The sequence below is a fragment of the Aspergillus brunneoviolaceus genome (genome assembly GCF_003184695.1).
Source record: "Aspergillus brunneoviolaceus CBS 621.78 unplaced genomic scaffold BO95scaffold_3, whole genome shotgun sequence".
Lineage (NCBI taxonomy): Eukaryota > Fungi > Ascomycota > Eurotiomycetes > Eurotiales > Aspergillaceae > Aspergillus > Aspergillus brunneoviolaceus.
This window is the reverse complement of record NW_020290733.1, coordinates 289,852-308,466: the sequence shown is the minus strand read 5'-3', so window position 1 is coordinate 308,466 and position 18,615 is coordinate 289,852. Positions and strand designations below refer to the sequence as shown.

Here is an 18,615-nt window from a genome sequence, read left to right as displayed (position 1 = left end):
ACTCGGCCTTGAACCCTGGCCATTTCGAGTACCACCGTCGCAGTGGTTTTATAGGGGTGATCCTTGGTCAAGGTGAATATGCTGACTGTAGTGGTGATATAGACACAGCCACAGAAGGAAGGAACCGCGATCCGAGAGAGATATGAGTTATACCGAAGGCATAAGTTGCTGCTGGAAGGGTGAGACAACGGATGACTTGGACTATCTTAGCGTGGCAGACGACGTATCTCCCGGTGCTCGTCAGCAACCAGCGGTCGCACGGGGTGGGTGGAGGTGCCCATGAAATACGAGAAGAAGGACAAGAGAAACAGTTGTTCTCACAGCCAGGCGGATCCTGATTCTACCCCAGATTCCAAGCGCAGTGATTCTGTCCCGAAGCTTGTAGGCCCCAAAGTAGCCGACCATGTAATGCTGGCCGTGCCAACAATGTTGATGCTCATCATATGCAGGGGCAGCCCGACGCTTCTCTGGGGAAGATTTCCCCAGACAGCTGGGGCGGACGAGCTATCGCATTCTGACTAGTTATCCTGTCTGATCACGGTACTCCGTATTAAGAATGTATGACCTGTCCGATCTGAATGTTTTGGGATTTGACTTCGACTTGGTTCCATCATGCAGGAGCTGAGTAATCTGCTGGAGCTGTTGCCACCGCCTACCGCTCAAAGAATATTGCCGCTTTGTCGCTCGGGCTGATCTCTTCTAGTCTTTGTCTTTATTACTTCACATTCCTCCTGTTGTCTAACTCCTAGCTCACAAGTCATAAATCGGTTTGACACACGAGAGCACTTCTCAGCGGGACTGGTCCATTTCTCGGAGCTTTGATATTGACCAAGAGTACTGGCCCCTCGTCCAATTTACACTACCTCTTCGTTTCTTATCCAATCGACAGCTCTTTCCCGCGTCCTCTGACAAGCTCAACACAATGGCGACTGACGTCGGCCATGTTGCCTCGCGCATCCTGTCCCCCGATACTCCTCGTGACCCGAACTTCGATGATTTTTCCTTCATCCCTTTCCTGCGCAGTAGCTATGGATTCGGCCTAGCTAGCGACGTTCCCGAATGCAAGGCCTTCCACGAGGGCCACTGTCCGCTGGGGCCGGCCTGCCCGGACCGACATCCTACGCCCTCACGCATGACCACATCAATGACGACAGCCTCGGGACTGGCGCCCTCGACAACGCATGGATCACTGGTTTGCAAACACTTTCTCAAGGGGCTCTGCAAAAAAGGCATCAAATGCGAGTACCTCCACGAATACAACCTGCGGCGCATGCCCGAGTGCCAGTCCTTCTCTCGATCCGGCTACTGCCCGAATGGCGACGATTGCCTCTACCAACACGTTCGGGAGGAAGCCCGGTTGCCGCCGTGCGAACACTATGACCGGGGTTTCTGCGAGCTGGGACCGCTGTGTGCCAAGCGGCATGTGCGCCGCCGTCTCTGCCCGTTCTACCTAGCGGGATTCTGTCCGGAAGGAAAGAACTGCACAGATGCGCACCCCCGGTGGTCGGAGAACCTACCGCGGCCCACGATGCGAGTGGAGAAGACGGAAGAGGACCTGGAGCGGGAGCGGGCTCTGATCCGCGAGGAACAGGAGAAGGAAAAAGAACGGGAGCGCGAATGGCGGAGCGAACGTGGCCGTGGCGGAGGTTTCATGCGCGGCCGGTTCCGTGGGCGTGGGCGTGGCTAGACGATGCTCTCTCGGGGAGAAATTCTGCGAGATTCCAGTTGCTGCATTGTGAAGATACCCCCTCCGTGGCATTTGATGATGATTTGATTTATTTTACGACGCAAAGCGGGCATGTCATGTATGTATTTTATGCAGATATAAGAGTCGGAGAAGAGGGCCAAACGTTTAGCCTAATACGAGATCTTACACCTTCGAATTTCAAGGACTTATCAGTAACTATGTACAGTGATTGCTAGGGTCGGGGTCTGCAGTTCGTATAGATTGCAGATAAGATGGGCTGACGGGCTGATTGCGTGTTGGGACGAGCGGTGGCCTAGAGCGATTCTAGTTTCAGATAGGGATGCCAGCCCATGACGCCCGGAATGGCGTCTTTCTCTACGTGGCTAAAATTGTTTTTATTTCAATGTATATAATGCATTGCCTAATAACTCAGTAATGATAGAAGCGTTTATATCAACATAATTCTAACAAATGGGTAGTTAAATGGAGAGTGTTTATAATGGATCCAGGAGCATCAATTGCAATGATCCATGACCGAATTCTGTTGCTACTCGTGTAACACATCCGACCACTTCGGGCCGCGGGCCTCCCCCGCCGTATCCCGAAAGGGGATATGGTACAGCTGGAGCCTACAGGCTCTCTCTCTGGTAGACTAGACTTCTCTAAGGTTTCTAACTTCTAACTTCTGAGAGCGTAAGATGAGAACCGGACTAGACCAGAGTCGACTAGCCCTACCTTGTACTAATGGCTGATTAACAGATTAACAATACGGGCAATGGACTCCACCGCGCCCACCTTTCCAGGAGGTTCTGAACTTCTGATTTTCCAAATGCGCAGGCGGAATTTAAGCGCGATTTGTCACCGTCCCGTAAGATGGCTTTCCCATTGCTGATTGGTTCGATGCTCTCTTTGCTTCCCCGCTCGTTCCACTGCCCTCTGCCCCTCACCAATCACCAGCTCTCGGGCCCAGGGTCTGTCATCGATTACGGATGCTTGCCAAAGCAATTGAACCTCTTTTTCCCCGTGGCTGCGTAGCAACTGTTTGTTGTACATACGTACTTGCTGGATTGGGGAGGGGGGAGGGGGGAGGGGGGACTCAGGGAGAGGGGCCTTTCTATCTCACGGTCTCGCCGGTCCCAATTATTTGACTATATATTTGCTGCTTCTCTGCCCCTCTTTGACCGGCCCCTCTTTCTTCTCATCAGTCTTAGTATCCCAAAGACCGTTTTCTGTCATTCTTCCAGAAATCAACCCCCTCACGAACAATCACCATGGCTCCCAAGATTGCTATCGTCTTCGTATGTACTCCCCCAATCCATTGTTATACTCCCTCCATCATACAATGGGAAGATAGTCAATTCGTCCTGGTCGTTTCTCAAGAATCTGGAACATCGTCACTGATGGTTGATCATACAGTACTCGATGTACGGCCACATCCAGCAGTTGGCCGAGGCTGAGAAGAAGGGTATTGAGGCTGCTGGCGGCTCTGCCGACATCTACCAGTGAGTTTGTACCTGGACGAAGCATCATCCAGGTGATCTGGTAATAGCTAACGCAGTTTACCTTATCTAGGGTCGCTGAGACGCTTCCTGAGGAGGTCCTGGCTAAGATGCACGCTCCTCCCAAGTCCAGCTACCCCGTCGTCGAGCCCAAGACTCTGCTCGAGTACGATGCTGTTCTCTTCGGTATCCCTACCCGTTACGGTAACTTCCCTGCCCAGTGGAAGGCTTTCTGGGACCAGACCGGTGGAATCTGGGCTACCGGTGGCTACTGGGGCAAGTATGCCGGTCTCTTCATCTCCACCGGTACCCAGGGTGGTGGTCAGGAGTCCACTGCTCTTGCGTCCATGAGCACCCTCGCTCACCACGGTTTCGTCTACGTCCCTCTCGGCTACAAGACCGTGTTCGGCCAGCTGTCCAACCTCAACGAGGTCCACGGTGGCAGCCCCTGGGGTGCCGGTACTTTCGCTGTAAGCCACCATGCCCTTGTCAATTGCGTGAATAAGTCTTGGTTCATCCACTAACACCACTATCAGGGTGCCGACGGTTCCCGCCAGCCTTCCGCTCTCGAGCTCGAGGTTGCCCAGGCTCAGGGCAAGGCCTTCTACGAGCACGTCTCCAAGCACAACTTCGCTTGACTACATGGTAGCGAGCAGACCCAGTCGGAGTCGCCTGCCGCTGCCCAGCCGCAGCAGAAGACCGAGACGGAGAAGCCCGCGCCTAAACCTGCACAAAACGGACAAAGCACCCAGGCGGCGACCCGGGAGGAGAAGAGCAATGAGGGCCCTTGTGGCCTGCCCAAGAAGTGTGTCATTCAGTAGAAAACTGAGTTGCTTAATATCCTACCGTCTCTCTGCTCTGTAACTGGGCTTGCTTTTGTTTCTGTTTCGGTTGGTATGGCGTTGGGTTATAAAGGAAGGGAATTTCAAGTACATAATTCACGTGATACACCAGACTTCGGTCTAACTAGAGAATGAATGATAATATATTCGGCATATGTATCTATATGTTATTGCCTGTTTATTGACAGAGAGGATGTACTGTAGAAAGGAAGCATGATTGATTACACATCTGAAAGCTGTTGAAAATGGGAAGCGGCAGTTCCTGACAAGAGCCAAGGCGGTGAGGCGTAGCTTACGGTGGCCGATGACGATAGAGCTTCGCTGCCTTCTTCGCCCGCCGGAGAGCTTCCTATTCTCCGACTATCTTCCTCGTTCTCTGAGATCCATCTTCAGCCTCACTTTCTCCTGAATTCCTGACATGACCTTATGATTACGATGAAGCAGTGAAGCCTGAGCTTAGTGAAAATCGAGAAACCTTCCATTTTCAACCTCCCGCACCCTCCTCTGGAGCCTCTATCGCCCATCATGGCGTCCCGGTCGATTATTTTGAGATTCGAAAGCCGCAACGGCCAGTTCCGGCTGACAGTCAGCCCTCAGGACTTGTTTCCTACTCTTCAGCAGAAGGTGAAAAATCAATGTCGAGAACGAATAGATAGCATCAGCATGAAGGAACTAACCTTAACTCCACTTTAGATTGTTGAACATCTACCCCCCAGCACAGATCCCGCATCGATCGCCCTCTCCAATAAGCCCATAGGTACTGGTGGTGAAGAGAGGCTTCTAAGCACTCTTGGTGGGGTGGCGATCGAAAGGGTTGGCCTCAAGTGAGTTTGCATCGAGCCCCCAATCGAGCCCCCACAGCACGTCAGCTAGACTCGATTGCTGAGTACAGCGGCTAACAACTGCTCTGCTGGTAATCTCAGACACGGAGACAAGCTCTATCTCGGCTATAACGAGACACAAGGACAACAGAATGGCTCTGTCAACGGGGTCCCTGCCTCAATCGAAACGTCCCGCCGCTTGAACGGAGCACCTGTTCCACAGAACGATACCGTCACCTTCCGCCCCCCGCAACCGACCTCCCCAACCACTGTGATCAAGAACCCCTGGGATGTGGTGCAACAATCACCGCTCGATGATGCGCTGGACAAGAAGGACGGCAAGATTCATCGGCCCCGCGATATGAAGATGTGTCGACATGGTCCCAAGGGCATGTGTGACTATTGCATGCCGCTCGAGCCATATGACCCCAAATACCTGGCTGAGAAGAAGATCAAGCATCTCTCCTTCCACTCGTACCTCCGAAAACTCAACGCCTCCACCAACAAAGCGGAGCTCAAAAGCTCTTTCATGCCCCCGCTCAATGAACCCTACTATCGCGTCAGACGAGACTGCCCGTCCGGACATCCTCAATGGCCGGAGGGCATTTGCACGAAGTGTCAGCCCAGTGCCATCAGTTTACAGCCGCAAGAGTTCCGGATGGTCGATCATGTGGAGTTCGCCCACTCAGAGCTTGTCAACTCGTTGCTCAACTTCTGGCGGAAATCCGGAGCCCAGCGGTTGGGATTCTTGTACGGAACCTACGAAGAATACGCGGAAGTACCCTTGGGCGTCAAAGCAGTGGTGCAGGCAATCTATGAGCCTCCGCAAGTTGATGAAGTTGACGGTGTCACGCTGCACGAGTGGCCCGATGAGAAGGAGGTCGATGAGGTGGCGCGGCTTTGTGGCATGGAGAAGATTGGAGTGATATTTACAGACCTGCTTGATGCAGGTAACGGAGATGGATCAGTAGTGTGCAAGCGGCACATTGATTCATACTATCTTTCTTCCCTCGAGATCGCTTTCGCAGCGCGCCTACAAGCTCAACATCCCAAGGCAACAAAATGGAGCCGGACGGGCCGGTTTGGATCCAACTTCGTCACCTGTGTCCTCAGTGGAGATGAAGAAGGTGCGATCACTGTCAGCGCGTACCAAGCATCTGTGGCTGCAGTCGAGATGGTTCGAGCCGACATTGTCGAGCCGTCCGCCGAACCATCTGTGATGCTGGTCCAGTCTGAGGATGACGATGAGCAGAACAAATCTCGATATATCCCTGAGGTCTTCTACCGCAAGATCAACGAATACGGCGTCAGTGCCCAACAAAATGCCAAACCCAGCTTTCCAGTGGAATATCTCCTGGTCACATTGACCCATGGTTTCCCCACGGAATCTTCCCCCCTCTTCACCGACAGCAGCTTCCCCATCGAGAATCGCGAAGTCATTGGCGAGAGTCAAGAATTACGCAACGTCGCGAAGAAGCTTGTTTCGCATGGTGACCCGGAGAAGGCAATCCGTGCCGTGTCGGATTTCCACTTGCTGTGCTTCCTGCACAACCTCTCCACATTCAGCAAAGTATGGCCTGCTGCTATGTCCCCTTTCCTCCCTTCTAGAAGTACATCGCAATATTATCAGTCGCATGCTAACATATCCTTCCACTCCCCAGGACGAAGAATCTCTCCTCTGCCGCGTCGCAACCTCCCGTAACCCCGCCGATGGTATGCAGCTGATCAACACCCCCGGCTGGGCGACACTGGTCACAATTCTGCAGGAAAGTGGTGAGCGGCCCCCCAAGCGCCCCTGGCTGAGCACGGCCACACTACCTCCATCTTCATCATCACCATCACTATCACCTGGATCTGAGCTCCCTCTCCCCATGAAGAAAGCCGGTCGACGCCCCTTTCCCTCTGCCTCTGCCTCCTCCCGATCCGCCTCTCCCAAATCAGAAAGTGAACAGCTTGCTAAGAGGTTTAAGGGAGCTAGCCTAGAATGAGTGATTGACTCTGGTTCTTCCACGTCGAATGGAGAAACACCTTTCAACCCGCGGAAACCCGTCTCAGCATCTTTCCCGCTCCACCTGCTTGCCTCTCTCCGCTGCTCCCTCACCGATGTTACCCCCTCGCTCTTTGCTATCCATAATATAGGGAGAGCTCGAGTTGCGATCAACCTTTTAGTATAAGCGCTGTTCGATCCCGATCTCGGTTGATATGGTTTGTTGATCAGCCTTGAAGGGCCAATGGGGCCATGTGAGGGATCACTTGAGGGGTCAATAGGACCAGTTACTAGTCCGGAGAAGCATCAGTGGTCGTTGATGATGCTCTATCTAGGGTATAGTTTCACCCCCAAGCAAGGATATATCTCTTTCAACAGGCGCTTGCCTCTCATTCTAGTTAAGGCATACTCACCCACGTATCTGGCCCCCTCTTCGCGTGCTGGTGCCAAGCTCGGCTACACAGTACTTACTTTTCGGCCGTTTGTAGCATGCCTATTTGAGGTCCGTAACAACCGGTAGTGGCAACAAGCTTGCACAGAATCATGATGCAAACATTTTGGAGATGAATTTGTTGATGAAGCGAGAGAGAGACGATTCACATTCCATATTCCCAGTGAGTGCCATACACATTTTAGCCCAACGCGTCAAATAGAAAGGGGAAAAAAAAGAAAAAAAAAAAGAAGAAAACAGCATGACGGAAGTGTAACACTATCGCTCCATCCCATGGGGAGTGATCGCTGCATATCAAAAGAAATATGATACAGGATAGAATGGCTAAAGTCGTAATATCATGATGGCCGAATTTGTCGTCGGATGGTGCAGGATTACAGAAACATGAGATAGAAGGGACAATCGAGAGACTCAAAGGCGTATTTGTGAACGAACAACGACAGAAAAGAATCAGAATTCAAAGAGGCCTCCTTGAAACCAAAGGAAGTGAGATCGTAAATACGTAGAAGGAGGAAGCCGAGGACTGAGGAGAGAAAACTCAAGAGATCGGACGCGGACGCCGCTTACTCTTTCTCGAGCAACTCGGCCAGTCTCTTCTCCAGAAGGCGTCTGCCCTCGACAGTTTTCCACACCTCGTGCGGTGCCCCGCTCACAATATCCCAGTCCTTCAGGTTCTGAGTGATCTTCGTCAGGTCCTCCTGCGTCTTGGCCCATTTGTGGCTCTTACGGACCTCGACGCCCGAGCTGACGACGACCAGCGGCGTGTCAGACATCTGGACGTGGCGGGCAGTCTGGACCTCCGAGGCGGTCATGGACTTGGCGACGAGATTTTCTTGGAGCTTGGCCTTGATGAACTTCCCTGTCTGGTAGGCGCTGCGGCCGTAGACCCGGTTCTCGCGAGTGCGGCCCTTAAACAGGGCGCCGGCAATGCGATCCAGCCCCAGCGGCGAGAGCACTCCTTGCAGCCAGAGGACAAAGCCGCGGCTTGAGGAGCCGATCTGAGAGAGATACTCCTCGTGCGTGCTGTCGATGAGCAGGATACCAGTCACCTCAAGCAGGTGCCTACTGGCGAAGATGCGGCTGTAGATGCCACCGACGCCCGCAGAGACGAGGACCCAGGGACCCTCTTCGCCGGCCAGGGCGAGAGCCTCCGAGAGGGCGTCGGCGGCCATGCCGGCTGAAAAGGGGGACGGTGCGTTGTCGGACCAGCCGAAGCCTGGGCGATCCCAGTAGCAGTAGCGAGGGACCAAGCCGCTTTGGTAGGCGTTGTCAATGAAGGGTTGGAGGGTGTGCTCGACAGGACCTTCGCCGCCTTCGATCAGGACGGTGGGAACGTCATCGAGATATTGAGTCGTCGTTGTGTTAGGGCTGCCCACACAGTTGAGGTGGACCTGGTAGTTATTGCTATTGACGAGATACTTCTTGCCCGGCGCAGCGAGAGAGGCGTCGCGGGCCCGCAAGATCAGTGTAGCCGTGAAGAGAATGGAGACGACTCCGAAAATGGCCATGAAGATGGTCTGCAGTAGCACGGCAATCCATTCGCGGAGGGGGCGACGGCTTTCCGGACGACCTGTGAGACGCTCTTCCTCTTCACGCTTGCCCCATTCGACAGCCCGATTCTGGAAGATACTGTACAGGGCGATGAAGGTGGCCCAGACAACCGAGGCCACGCCTACCCAACCCTCTTCGACGCGGATGCGAGGTACAGCAAGGGTGAGGATCATATCGATGCAGAGAAAGACCCCGATGATAATTCCCCATACGGTCATTGGCTTGGACGGTACGGCAAAGAAAAGCAGGCTAATGACGAGGTACCCGGTGGTGAGGGTTGTATAGGCGAAGCTGAAGAACCCAGACCCCCGACTATGCATCATGGGAGGACTGACAAAGAGTGAGACAAGAAGGAAGGTCCACCAGATGAAACTCAGGGCCAAAAAGAGCGAAGATAAGCCGCGAAGAGCGCGGATGCTCCAAAGGTTGTACGGAGAGACCTGGAAGTGGCAAGTGTGAGCAACACCGACTGGCCTGGCACATTTTTGTCTGCTTTAGATTCCACAACGAAGGACACTCACAGCAGGATCATCAGGACTCAGGTAAGCTGGGGGATCGCGCGGTAAGAGTCGAGAGCGCTCTGTAGGCTCTGGGTGTTGGGTATCATCACCCTCGTTGTCTGGCCGCTCCTCCCTTTCGGCGTTATCATTCCGCCCAAGTTTGAGTGACGGCATGATACCAGTATAGCGAAGCACTCAAAGTCGACTTTGACGGTGGCCGTATGTACTGTACAGGCGACACAGGGGTTGAAACCACGTAACCACGTTCACGGATGAACTGTGGAAGAAAAGCGATAGAAAGGCGATTGGGAAAAATGGGAATACAGCCGCATAACAGCAAAGGCAGGCAGTGACGGAGATCGCATCTTCGATAACTTGACGTCACAGGAAACAATGGGGGGGGGGGGGGGGAGAATTAGAATATCACGGGATTTCCCCAGAAGGAATGCCACACGCTGACGTCATGCAAGGTTCATGCCAGTTCTCACCGCTACATCTGATAAGAATTGTGGTACAGTACATAGATTGGGTTCTGGTCGAAGGTGAGAAGATGATAAATGAGAAGAGAGAGCACAGAAAGGAAAAGCGACAGAATGATCGAGCTTAGTAGTAGAGAGAGAAAGAAGATAGATTAAAGGAAGGTGGGGGGTCAGGTGATCTTGCATTCATTTACTCAAGTACTCAGTAGGCGGGCTGTTGATTCCTACACATATGAGTATGAGTACTGAGTACAATATCAGATCGGATCAATTGTTTGCCACACGATCTACTTGGTATTACTCATAGTCCAACCGAGATCTCATCTACTCATACGGAGTAGAAGCTTGGAACCAGATCCACCATCCAAAGCGGCATTAGTGACCGGTGCGTGCGGCGTGTCCCCACTGCTATCCCACTGCTATCGGCCTATCTGACCATGCAACAAACAGGGAAAATCTATGCAACACGATTCGGGATTAATTGATAGAGTGTATTGCTTGTTTGTCGAACAAACAATTGAGATAATTGAATCCCCACAATCCAGACTACACCGCACCACCGCATGACCCACCCACCCCATTGTCTGCTGTTGCGCATCAAATCCTTGTGTTGATCGAACCCACACAACACCCACACAACAACTCTGCCAGTGGCAGTATTCCCCCCCTGTCAGAAAGCAGAAGTCCAATCACATTCATGAGCGAGCTGCAGAAATCCTTCGCCAAATCTAAATTGGCCAAGCTCTCGCACCAGCTACCCCCCCGCGACCTGTCCGCGACTCCGTCTGCTTCTATGTACCCCCTCAACGAGGAGCAGGGAGAGTCCAGTCACGATGAGGACTACTCCTCCGCTTCATCCACCGGCACGATAATTCCTTCGCCCAGTCGCAATCTATTCGCCAGACAAAATGGTGGCCGCGGGTAAGGATGTCGTCCAGTTACCAGCCAGTGCTTCTTAACAACCATCTAAATGCCTCTTTAGATCCCCCCAAACAAGCTTAAGCTGGACCGAGTTCTTCACTCAAGACCTGCATCTCACTCAGGTCGACTCCAGCACTAACACGCGCATCACCCACCATGTATACCTCACGCCCCCCGCCGACTCCGGTAGTCCGCTCTTCGTGATGCACCACGGCGCCGGCTCCTCAGGCCTTTCGTTCGCCGCGTGCGCCGAGGAGATCCGCAAGCTCCTACCCAACGCAGGCATCCTATCGCTCGATGCTCGTCACCACGGCGGCACGGTCGTGACGACAGCCTCCACCGCCAACGACGAAGGGGACGACAGGGCCCCTCAAGAAGATGGAGGCTCACCCGCTCTCGATCTCAGCCTGGAAACCCTGAACGGGGATCTCGTCTTCGTCGTCCGCGAAACCCAGCGCAAGATGGGCTGGGATAGCCTTCCAGACCTGATCCTCGTCGGGCACAGCCTAGGCGGCGCCGTGATAACCGACGTCGCAAAGACCGGCGACCTAGGATCCAAAGTACTGGCCTATGCCGTTCTAGATGTTGTTGAAGGTACGTCCTCCGCAACCACAGACCCCTACTCGGACTCTTCCCCCGGAAATTTCTTCTGCACCACCGCTGTCTCCCACTATTACTCTGAAATTAAGAGGAAACCCAGTAAATCTGACTACTCCCAAAAACAGGATCCGCGATGGACGCCCTCCAAAGCATGGAAACATACCTCTTAACTCGTCCCTCCCGCTTCCCTTCCATAGCATCCGGCATAGAATGGCAGTAAGTCAACCACCACCCCCTCCCAAAGCGCCTCACGCCTTTCGAAGTAGTCTTCTAATCTCAAATGCCCGGGACCGAAAAGCACCCGCTCGCGCACAATCCGCAACAAAACCTCCGCCCGCATTTCCGTCCCCTCCCTTCTCTACGAACAACCCACCCCGACAGACCCCACCAAACCCTGGGTCTGGCGCACCAACCTGTCCGCGACCAAACCCTTTTGGGAGAACTGGTTCATCGGCCTGAGTCGGAAGTTCCTCGATGCGCGCGGCGGCAAACTACTCCTGCTGGCGGGGACGGATCGGCTCGATAAGGAGTTGATGATTGGGCAGATGCAAGGTACGAACGATCAACCCCCCCCCCCCCCCTCCCCCAACCCCAAATTATTCCCACAGTAACTCGTTCCTTTTTTGCGGTGATGTGAACTTCCAGCAGAAGGAGGTTTGGGGCTCGAGAAGAAAAGAGAGCTAACATTGATTAATTGATGAAATTTTTAGGCAAATACCAATTACAGGTTCTACCGGAAGCGGGCCATTTCATTCAGGAGGATCAGCCGGCCAAGACGGCGCAGATCCTGGTGGACTTCTACAAGAGGAATGATCGAAGTGCGTTGGTGCTGCCGCCCAAGGTGGCGGACATGCAGGCTCAGGCGGCCATGAACAAAGGGGACGGCGCTGGGCTAGGCTCCGGAGCTGGGGCCTTCAAGAGGGCTTAGAAGGTATATACGACTAGATTGTATGTCTTGTATGTTTTTTAAGAGGGTTTATCTGTGTATAGGTGCAAATTCAGGTATGAAGAAAAAAAATGTACAGACTATAATGAGATCTGTGTTGTTGTGTTCTCGTTTGTTCGCAAAGGTTCCCGCCCCAACATTGAAACAAAATGCTGCTTGCCAAATAAACACCAAAAGCCCGCTGGCCATTCCATTTGCGTTTTCCATCCAGGACGCCGCCAAATCATTCAGCCAAATCATTAACGAATACATGCGGCAATGCAATCAGGGAGGAAACAAGATGTCTCGACAAGAAAGCAAATTTGGGTGATAAAATTGAAATAAATAAAGATAAAAGATAAAGAGAAACGGGTATCTGGCGCCACTGTGCATGCAATTCACACAACCCTTCTCCTCCGTCGACCCCTTTCAAGGAAGATAAGCACCTCCAGCCATGATCAGATTCATATTGGTGAACTTGACCTTGTATACTGGACTTTTCTTGGTCGGGAACGCGCTGATCTGGTCAGGCGTTACGACCACATCCTTGCCCTTCTTCTTGCTTCCAATGCCAGGTCCGACGGAGCTGGAGGCTTGTGTGCTGGCCGCAGGGGGATTGCCGCCGTCGACCTTGGTTCCTGCGCCGCCCTCACCGACAACCCGACCCTGAGACGGATCCTGTGCAGGACCAGCCACGTCCCAGACGCGGACGGTACCGTCAGCACCACCAGAGACTAGAATATTCGATTCGACGCTCCAGCTGAGGGACCAAATGCCACCCTTGCCATGACCGCGCATGCGCTTGAGAAGTCGTCCTGGGGCCAGGTCCCAAAGAAGGATCGACCCGTGGTCGTCGGCTGATGCGAGGAGCTTTCCATCACGGCTACACGAAAGAGCTGTGATGTTTCCTGTGTGGCCAGTAAACATACGGACGGCATTTCCTGTAGTCACGGCCCACATGCGCACGGTGTGATCGGAGCTACCGGTGAAGATATACGCCGAGTTGGGGTGAAAGCAGACGCAGTCGACATCCTGGTCGTGTCCGACGAAGATACGTTGTTGACGAATGTGGTCGGTGACCCAGAGGCGAGCGGCCTTGTCATGGCCACCAGACACGAAGTAGTGACCGAATGGGCCCCACTGCAAATCCCAGACGGGCTGATCGTGGCCCTTGTAAACTACCATGCATTGCCACAGATCCAGGGACCAGAGACGGATAGTTCGATCGGCTGATGAAGAGAGCAACCAACGGGCATTAGTCGGCGCAATGGCATTGTCGGCACGCGTAATAGAAGGCGCGAATGCTACAGAGTAGACGGGTCCAGCATGCCCAATTAGGCGACGAGAATTTGAGGGCGCATCATCCACATTGTCGTACGTCGACTGGATCTTCTTCCCATCCATGCTCCAGACCCGAATATAAGACTCCTGCATACCAGCCGCAACGAGCATAAGGTCATCGGAGAAGTCCAGGCAGTTGACGCTGTGTATAGTCAGTCGCGGGACATCATAACAAGCCCGAAGGTAGTACCACTCACCCATCGTAGGTATTATGGAATGTAAACATGCAGACACTAACGGCCGGCCCAACACCACCGGTTCTACCTTCGATCCTAAACCTGTCGCGGTTCTCTTTGACCTTTTGAACCTCGATCGCGACATCTCGAGCGGTTGATGGGGGATAGGGGATATCAGCGCGAGTAGGTGCCTCTTCGTCGTCCTCTTTCTTGATCATCTGCTCAAACTCTTGGATCAAAGTGTTTTGGCCCGGGCCAGGAGGATGCCTGGCGTCTTCGTCCGCGAGCTCGCCGCGTACATCAGTCTCCAGGGTCGACTCAAGTGGTAATTTTCCAAGCTTCAGTCTAGGCAAGGTTCCGGCCATGTTCGGGTTATCTCCGGTGTAAGCAGACCCGGGGTGGTGACCAGGAATACCCTCATCTTCGCTGGGAAAGATCTGGGTGCCATCACTTTGGCCGAGCATCGCGGCGAAACTAAATCGGTCGTCGGAAGTGCGCTCTTTTGTGATAATGGTACAGTAACTGCTCAGGATGGCAGTCATATCAGATCCGCCCTCCTTCTGCTTGCTCTCCAAGAATTGCATCAGGTTTGAGAATGCCGGGTTACTCAAGACCAAGCGGTACTTGTTAGTTCTATAGAGCTTGGCAGTAGCGTTGTCCTGAACATGTTCTGGGAGACTGATTGGCTCCAAAGCGCGAACATCTTCTGTGTGCTCCGGCAAGAAGAGGTTCTTGTTCATGTCGAAGAATTGTTTCGCCTCTTGAGGCTTAAACGAGGACACCATGTTGATGAATGTGTAGACAAAGAGCGGCCACAGCACACGTCTGAGTTCAGGCTGTCGAGGGTTTGTAAGCATTATTCATCTGCAGGCCTTAGTACGAAGAGCATACCTTGTACAGATCCAAGTTATCTTCAACCCAGACCTTCAGCAGATCTATAACAGCATTAGACAAATTAGAACAAGAGTAGGACGAACTTACCGAAGCCAAGCCGGTACTTAGGACGCGCATCTTCGCCAAGAGGGGGCATAGGCGGGCGGCCATCAATCTCTTGATGCGCCGATTCTATGCGCAGCATAGCCTCTGTGCGACTATAGCCTTTCTTGGCCAAATAGTCAATGACCTGGTTTTTAGACATTTGTGTCAGTATTTCACGAAGCACCGATCATGACTTTGGCTGATATCAACCAATATAGATATCACAGCAGGAGCCTTCCTAGTTGAAGAGGCGATGATACCCAGCAACACTTGAAGCCCAAAGGATAACCAGATTCAAATGTTGAACAGCTTCTCTAGCTTGTCTCTCTTTGTGAAAGCGGCCGGTGGACGGTAAGCAATTTGAGGCACCTTCACGGCACCTTCACTGCACCTTCACTGCACCTTCACTGCGACATCTGCGAAGTGAATGCACGACAACATGCCTGAACCCGCAAGAACCACCTTCCGCGGCACAGGACACAACAGACCCAGAAATGAGAGACGAATACGTACTATTTGATTGAGATTTTGCTGCGACATTGGACCCCCCGGCGGCGGCGGCGGCGGAGCAGGGGGGCCAGGCGTCACAGGGCCGGTGTTGGTCATGGGTTGTTGAGGAGGCATCGACATCCCACCTGGACCGGGCCCCATACTTCCACTTCGGGGAGCTGGGCTCGGGGCCCCGCCTGGCGCAGACATGGCTGCTGGATGATCTGACAAGGGTAATTCAACAGTGGGGGGGGGGCAAGGGGGGGCAAAAGCTCCTATATGCCGAGCAAAGGAGGTGTCCAGTTCACTAAAGCGAAAGATGCGACGGCGCTCAGAAGAGACTAGCAAAGAGAGAGGAAGAGACCGACACGCGGACAGGGAGGGAAAGCAGTTCGGGATGCGATTCAATCCGGAGGTTTTGCGAAGTCCGCAGCTTAAGGACACTATCCCTTTTGTGAATTAGCGTATGGCTGGCCCCTGGTCCCATCACGTGATGATATGCTATGCTCAATCATGGATAGAAGCACAGGAGCCCCGTTTATGCACCTATCGTCATCAAAGAGCAATCACTGGCATATTGCTGCATTTCACCCTGTGCCTGACACTGCCCAGAGCACCATGGCCGAGTCCGGCAACAATTCTAGGTCTCCAGACCAAATCTTCACTTCCGCCGATCGCATTCGGCAGCTTAATGAGATCGACAAGGTAAGTAAGCTACCTACCCTCTGGAGAAGCGAGAGCTGCGACAACGTGCATCCTACTCGAAGATGAAACTCAAACTACTCACTACTCGCACTGCAATACTATCTGAGACCGTGTACTAAATTGGACTTGTGTTAAGGATGTCGCTCAATTGATTCACTCCGCCGGTCTCGCTATCCAAGCCCTTACTAACGCCCGAACCACCGACTCACCTGCTGAGAACAACTCCTTAGCCGCCCACAAAACACGCTTCAAAGAGGCCACATCGCAGTACTTTGCGCTTCTCTCGTCCATTGATGTCCGACTGCGACGACAGGTGTACGCCCTCGAGGAGGCCGGGATTCTCGCGCCGGAGACGGCCGCGACCGCAACGAACCCCCGCACAGGCGAGTTAGCCGGGGCTGGTGCGGCAGCGGCGGCCGCATCGTCAAACCCGTTGGATGTGAGCTGGCTTAACAGTCGGAAGGACACGGTCGGGAAAGATAAGGAGGCAGAGCTGTGGGCTGCGGCAAGGGAGTTTGTCGAGCAGCTCGCTCGGCACGGGCCTTCGTCGGCAACCGCTAGACATGAGTTGAAAACGGAGGGTGGGCAGGAAGACATTGAGATGGACTGATGAACGATAGTCTGAATGAGGCACACGCATGCTTTTGAGCAGATGTTATCGATTCCTGCATTCGGGTGTCGACGATTGGAGGATCGCAACAACCATTTGCGTGGACAATGGTTTGTTAAAAGTACGAGTCTTATGATACCCAAGCTTATTTATACAATTGTGTTGATTCGCACGACGAAGCTTTGAGCCATTGTTAGGCTCAAGTAAGATCTTTACAATAAAAGCGCCAGAGTCAAACTAAGATCGGCTCCCCAGGAACCTTAGAACTACATACAATTAAGTGAATGGCAAACTCGCGGGATAGAAAGACGAACGTCTAGGTGATGTTGACAGGTTAAACATCCGCTTGCTTTTACAACTCCAAGCAATGAATGTGGCTACCGCTGCATGGATCTGATCATCTCGGCGTGATTAGCCCGCTCCTTGTTCGCCTCTGTCAAGGACGAAAGACCTGCAACACATTAGTATTATGGTACCATGCATCCCTGCAGCAGGAGAACTCACTGCGCAGTTCACCGACAACATCCTTGGCCTTGCCAAAGTATACCTCCTCTGCAATAATGTCCACATTAGTCTTCATCCCGTAATGTATGCGCTTGCGTCTGGGCGCAGAGAAATTGAAACACATACGCAGCAGGTTTCTCATCTTCAACTCCATATCCTCCACAAGCCGGCCGACGTTTGCAACGTGGCTTGCATCCGACTCAACGGGCAGATCGACCTCGACCTGGCGGGTCATGTTACCGCTGAGGTCCATCTCACCCAGAGCCTCGGACTCGTTCGCCAGGTGGAGGATGACCGTGCTGGTCAATTTGTAGTGGGACATGCGAGCTCTGTCAGTAGCCTCGAAGACGTGGATGCTGTCCCACTCTCCCGAGCTCTTCGCACCAGGGGTGACTCCTATTGCCGTACCACATCGCGTTAGCAACGAGCCCGACCATCATTTTGTCCATCTTCCTGTAACCAAGCTCCACGAGTCCTCCGCTTTTTCAGTATAGGACATAGAAGCTGACGCACCTTTCTTGAGAAGAATCACACCCGCAAACCCATCATCCAAGTCCCAGAAGTAGACGCTCCCCACGCCGCCCTCGTAGTATAGCTCCCGGTAGACATCGAAGGCCTCGTTAGCAGCAACCTCGAGCTTTCTCACCCGCTCACTGGGTACCGTTCCGTCATCGAGAGGGGGGTCGAATTCGTTGCTCCAGGGTGACCGGTAGCTGTCGCCATCCCGGTTGTAGTCGCAGAGCAAGTAATCCCGGTTGGTCTTGGGGCAGCGGCGGACCTCCAGGGGCTGATCAACGGACGATAAAAGATCCTCGGTCAGGTCAGGGACAATGGTGGTGATTGCTTGCAAGTTCTGCTTGGTATCGCGGGGGTTGAGGCGCCGGAGCAGGTCCCTGGGAGCAGCACGATGTTGGTGGTCAGCGGGATGCTGCAAGCGGGGTTGCACGGCGAGGGGTTGACCTTCGCCGATGCGGACAGAGAGGGGAGCTTGCTCGGGGGAGTTGGAGAAAGGTGAAGTGTTGAATGAAGGGCTCAGCTAAGACACACTTACAGCGCACTATCATATTGTGCGTCAGCCATGATTGTGACGGGTTGTTGGAATTCAATACTGTAGTAGTGTTTAGGTTGCTGTTTACTTCCCAGTTACCTTTCAAGCCCGGGGGAGACCGGACGGACCTCAGCTGTGACGGTGGATTACTGTAAGCGGTGTAGCGCGGCTGGTTGGAGAAAGCGGGTCGATTGAGGCCTCCCTCCCCCTTATCACTCCACCGAGTATATACTTTGACTTGCCTTGTCCGTGCTTGGAAAGAGCCTCAACAAAGCTCTGCTTCAATAAGAAAAGGTCCTGGCTTTTATCAAGGCAAAGATAGGCAAGTGGAAAGCGATCAAGTATGATTTCTCGAAATATCCATCTGTGTCTAGAGCAGTGCGTTGACGACTCCCCAGCTACGCTAAAGTATCGCACCGAGGCTATTTCCATTGATACCACCACCGGAGGCATATTAGGTAGCCGTATGGAATGCCGCTCATCGCTTCTCGCCGGGTAGAT

At 53.3% G+C, this 18,615-nt stretch overlaps 8 protein-coding genes across 8 annotated transcripts; 5 read left to right on the top strand and 3 right to left on the bottom strand.

The window, feature by feature from the left end:
- Positions 1-710: 710 nt before the first annotated feature.
- Positions 711-1,877, top strand: yth1 (cleavage polyadenylation factor RNA-binding subunit YTH1). The gene has a single exon (XM_025585427.1). The coding sequence runs from the start codon at positions 923-925 to the stop codon at positions 1,685-1,687; it is 765 nt and encodes a 254-aa protein (XP_025447351.1). The 5' UTR covers positions 711-922; the 3' UTR covers positions 1,688-1,877.
- Positions 1,878-2,775: 898 nt separating this feature from the next.
- On the top strand, positions 2,776-4,180 carry pst2 (putative NADH-quinone oxidoreductase Pst2). Its single transcript, XM_025585426.1, has 4 exons — positions 2,776-2,985; positions 3,104-3,189; positions 3,260-3,656; positions 3,723-4,180. The coding sequence occupies exons 1-4, from the start codon at positions 2,959-2,961 to the stop codon at positions 3,822-3,824; spliced, it is 612 nt and encodes a 203-aa protein (XP_025447350.1). The 5' UTR covers positions 2,776-2,958; the 3' UTR covers positions 3,825-4,180.
- A 212-nt stretch (positions 4,181-4,392) lies between these two features.
- On the top strand, positions 4,393-7,208 carry npl4 (nuclear protein localization protein 4). The gene is made up of 5 exons (XM_025583307.1): positions 4,393-4,652; positions 4,722-4,852; positions 4,952-6,419; positions 6,511-6,622; positions 6,828-7,208. Exons 1-5 carry the CDS (start codon positions 4,554-4,556, stop codon positions 6,830-6,832), a joined length of 1,815 nt encoding a protein of 604 aa, XP_025447349.1. The 5' UTR covers positions 4,393-4,553; the 3' UTR covers positions 6,833-7,208.
- A 395-nt stretch (positions 7,209-7,603) lies between these two features.
- Positions 7,604-9,726, bottom strand: BO95DRAFT_115147 (uncharacterized protein). The gene is made up of 2 exons (XM_025580401.1): positions 9,360-9,726; positions 7,604-9,278 (listed from the first exon to the last, which is right to left on the bottom strand). Exons 1-2 carry the CDS (start codon positions 9,510-9,512, stop codon positions 7,851-7,853), a joined length of 1,581 nt encoding a protein of 526 aa, XP_025447348.1. The 5' UTR covers positions 9,513-9,726; the 3' UTR covers positions 7,604-7,850.
- A 333-nt stretch (positions 9,727-10,059) lies between these two features.
- Positions 10,060-12,365, top strand: ppe1 (putative ribosomal protein/carboxylic ester hydrolase (Ppe1)). Its single transcript, XM_025590028.1, has 6 exons — positions 10,060-10,202; positions 10,268-10,738; positions 10,800-11,332; positions 11,464-11,554; positions 11,637-11,890; positions 12,049-12,365. The coding sequence occupies exons 2-6, from the start codon at positions 10,515-10,517 to the stop codon at positions 12,264-12,266; spliced, it is 1,320 nt and encodes a 439-aa protein (XP_025447347.1). The 5' UTR covers positions 10,060-10,202; positions 10,268-10,514; the 3' UTR covers positions 12,267-12,365.
- On the bottom strand, positions 12,317-15,612 carry BO95DRAFT_470067 (putative transcription initiation factor TFIID subunit). Its single transcript, XM_025589488.1, has 5 exons — positions 15,272-15,612; positions 14,762-14,903; positions 14,672-14,715; positions 13,802-14,616; positions 12,317-13,746 (listed from the first exon to the last, which is right to left on the bottom strand). The coding sequence occupies exons 1-5, from the start codon at positions 15,455-15,457 to the stop codon at positions 12,693-12,695; spliced, it is 2,241 nt and encodes a 746-aa protein (XP_025447346.1). The 5' UTR covers positions 15,458-15,612; the 3' UTR covers positions 12,317-12,692.
- A 253-nt stretch (positions 15,613-15,865) lies between these two features.
- BO95DRAFT_403428 (mediator of RNA polymerase II transcription subunit 11) lies at positions 15,866-16,733 on the top strand (the record flags this gene model as incomplete). Its single annotated transcript, XM_025583923.1, has 2 exons — positions 15,866-15,952; positions 16,089-16,733. The coding sequence occupies 2 exons, from the start codon at positions 15,866-15,868 to the stop codon at positions 16,560-16,562; spliced, it is 561 nt and encodes a 186-aa protein (XP_025447345.1). The 3' UTR covers positions 16,563-16,733.
- A 143-nt stretch (positions 16,734-16,876) lies between these two features.
- Positions 16,877-18,236, bottom strand: cap2 (F-actin-capping protein subunit beta). Its single transcript, XM_025585425.1, has 5 exons — positions 18,118-18,236; positions 17,580-17,959; positions 17,193-17,462; positions 17,067-17,114; positions 16,877-17,013 (listed from the first exon to the last, which is right to left on the bottom strand). The coding sequence occupies exons 1-5, from the start codon at positions 18,144-18,146 to the stop codon at positions 16,940-16,942; spliced, it is 801 nt and encodes a 266-aa protein (XP_025447344.1). The 5' UTR covers positions 18,147-18,236; the 3' UTR covers positions 16,877-16,939.
- Between the last annotated feature and the right edge of the window lie 379 nt (positions 18,237-18,615).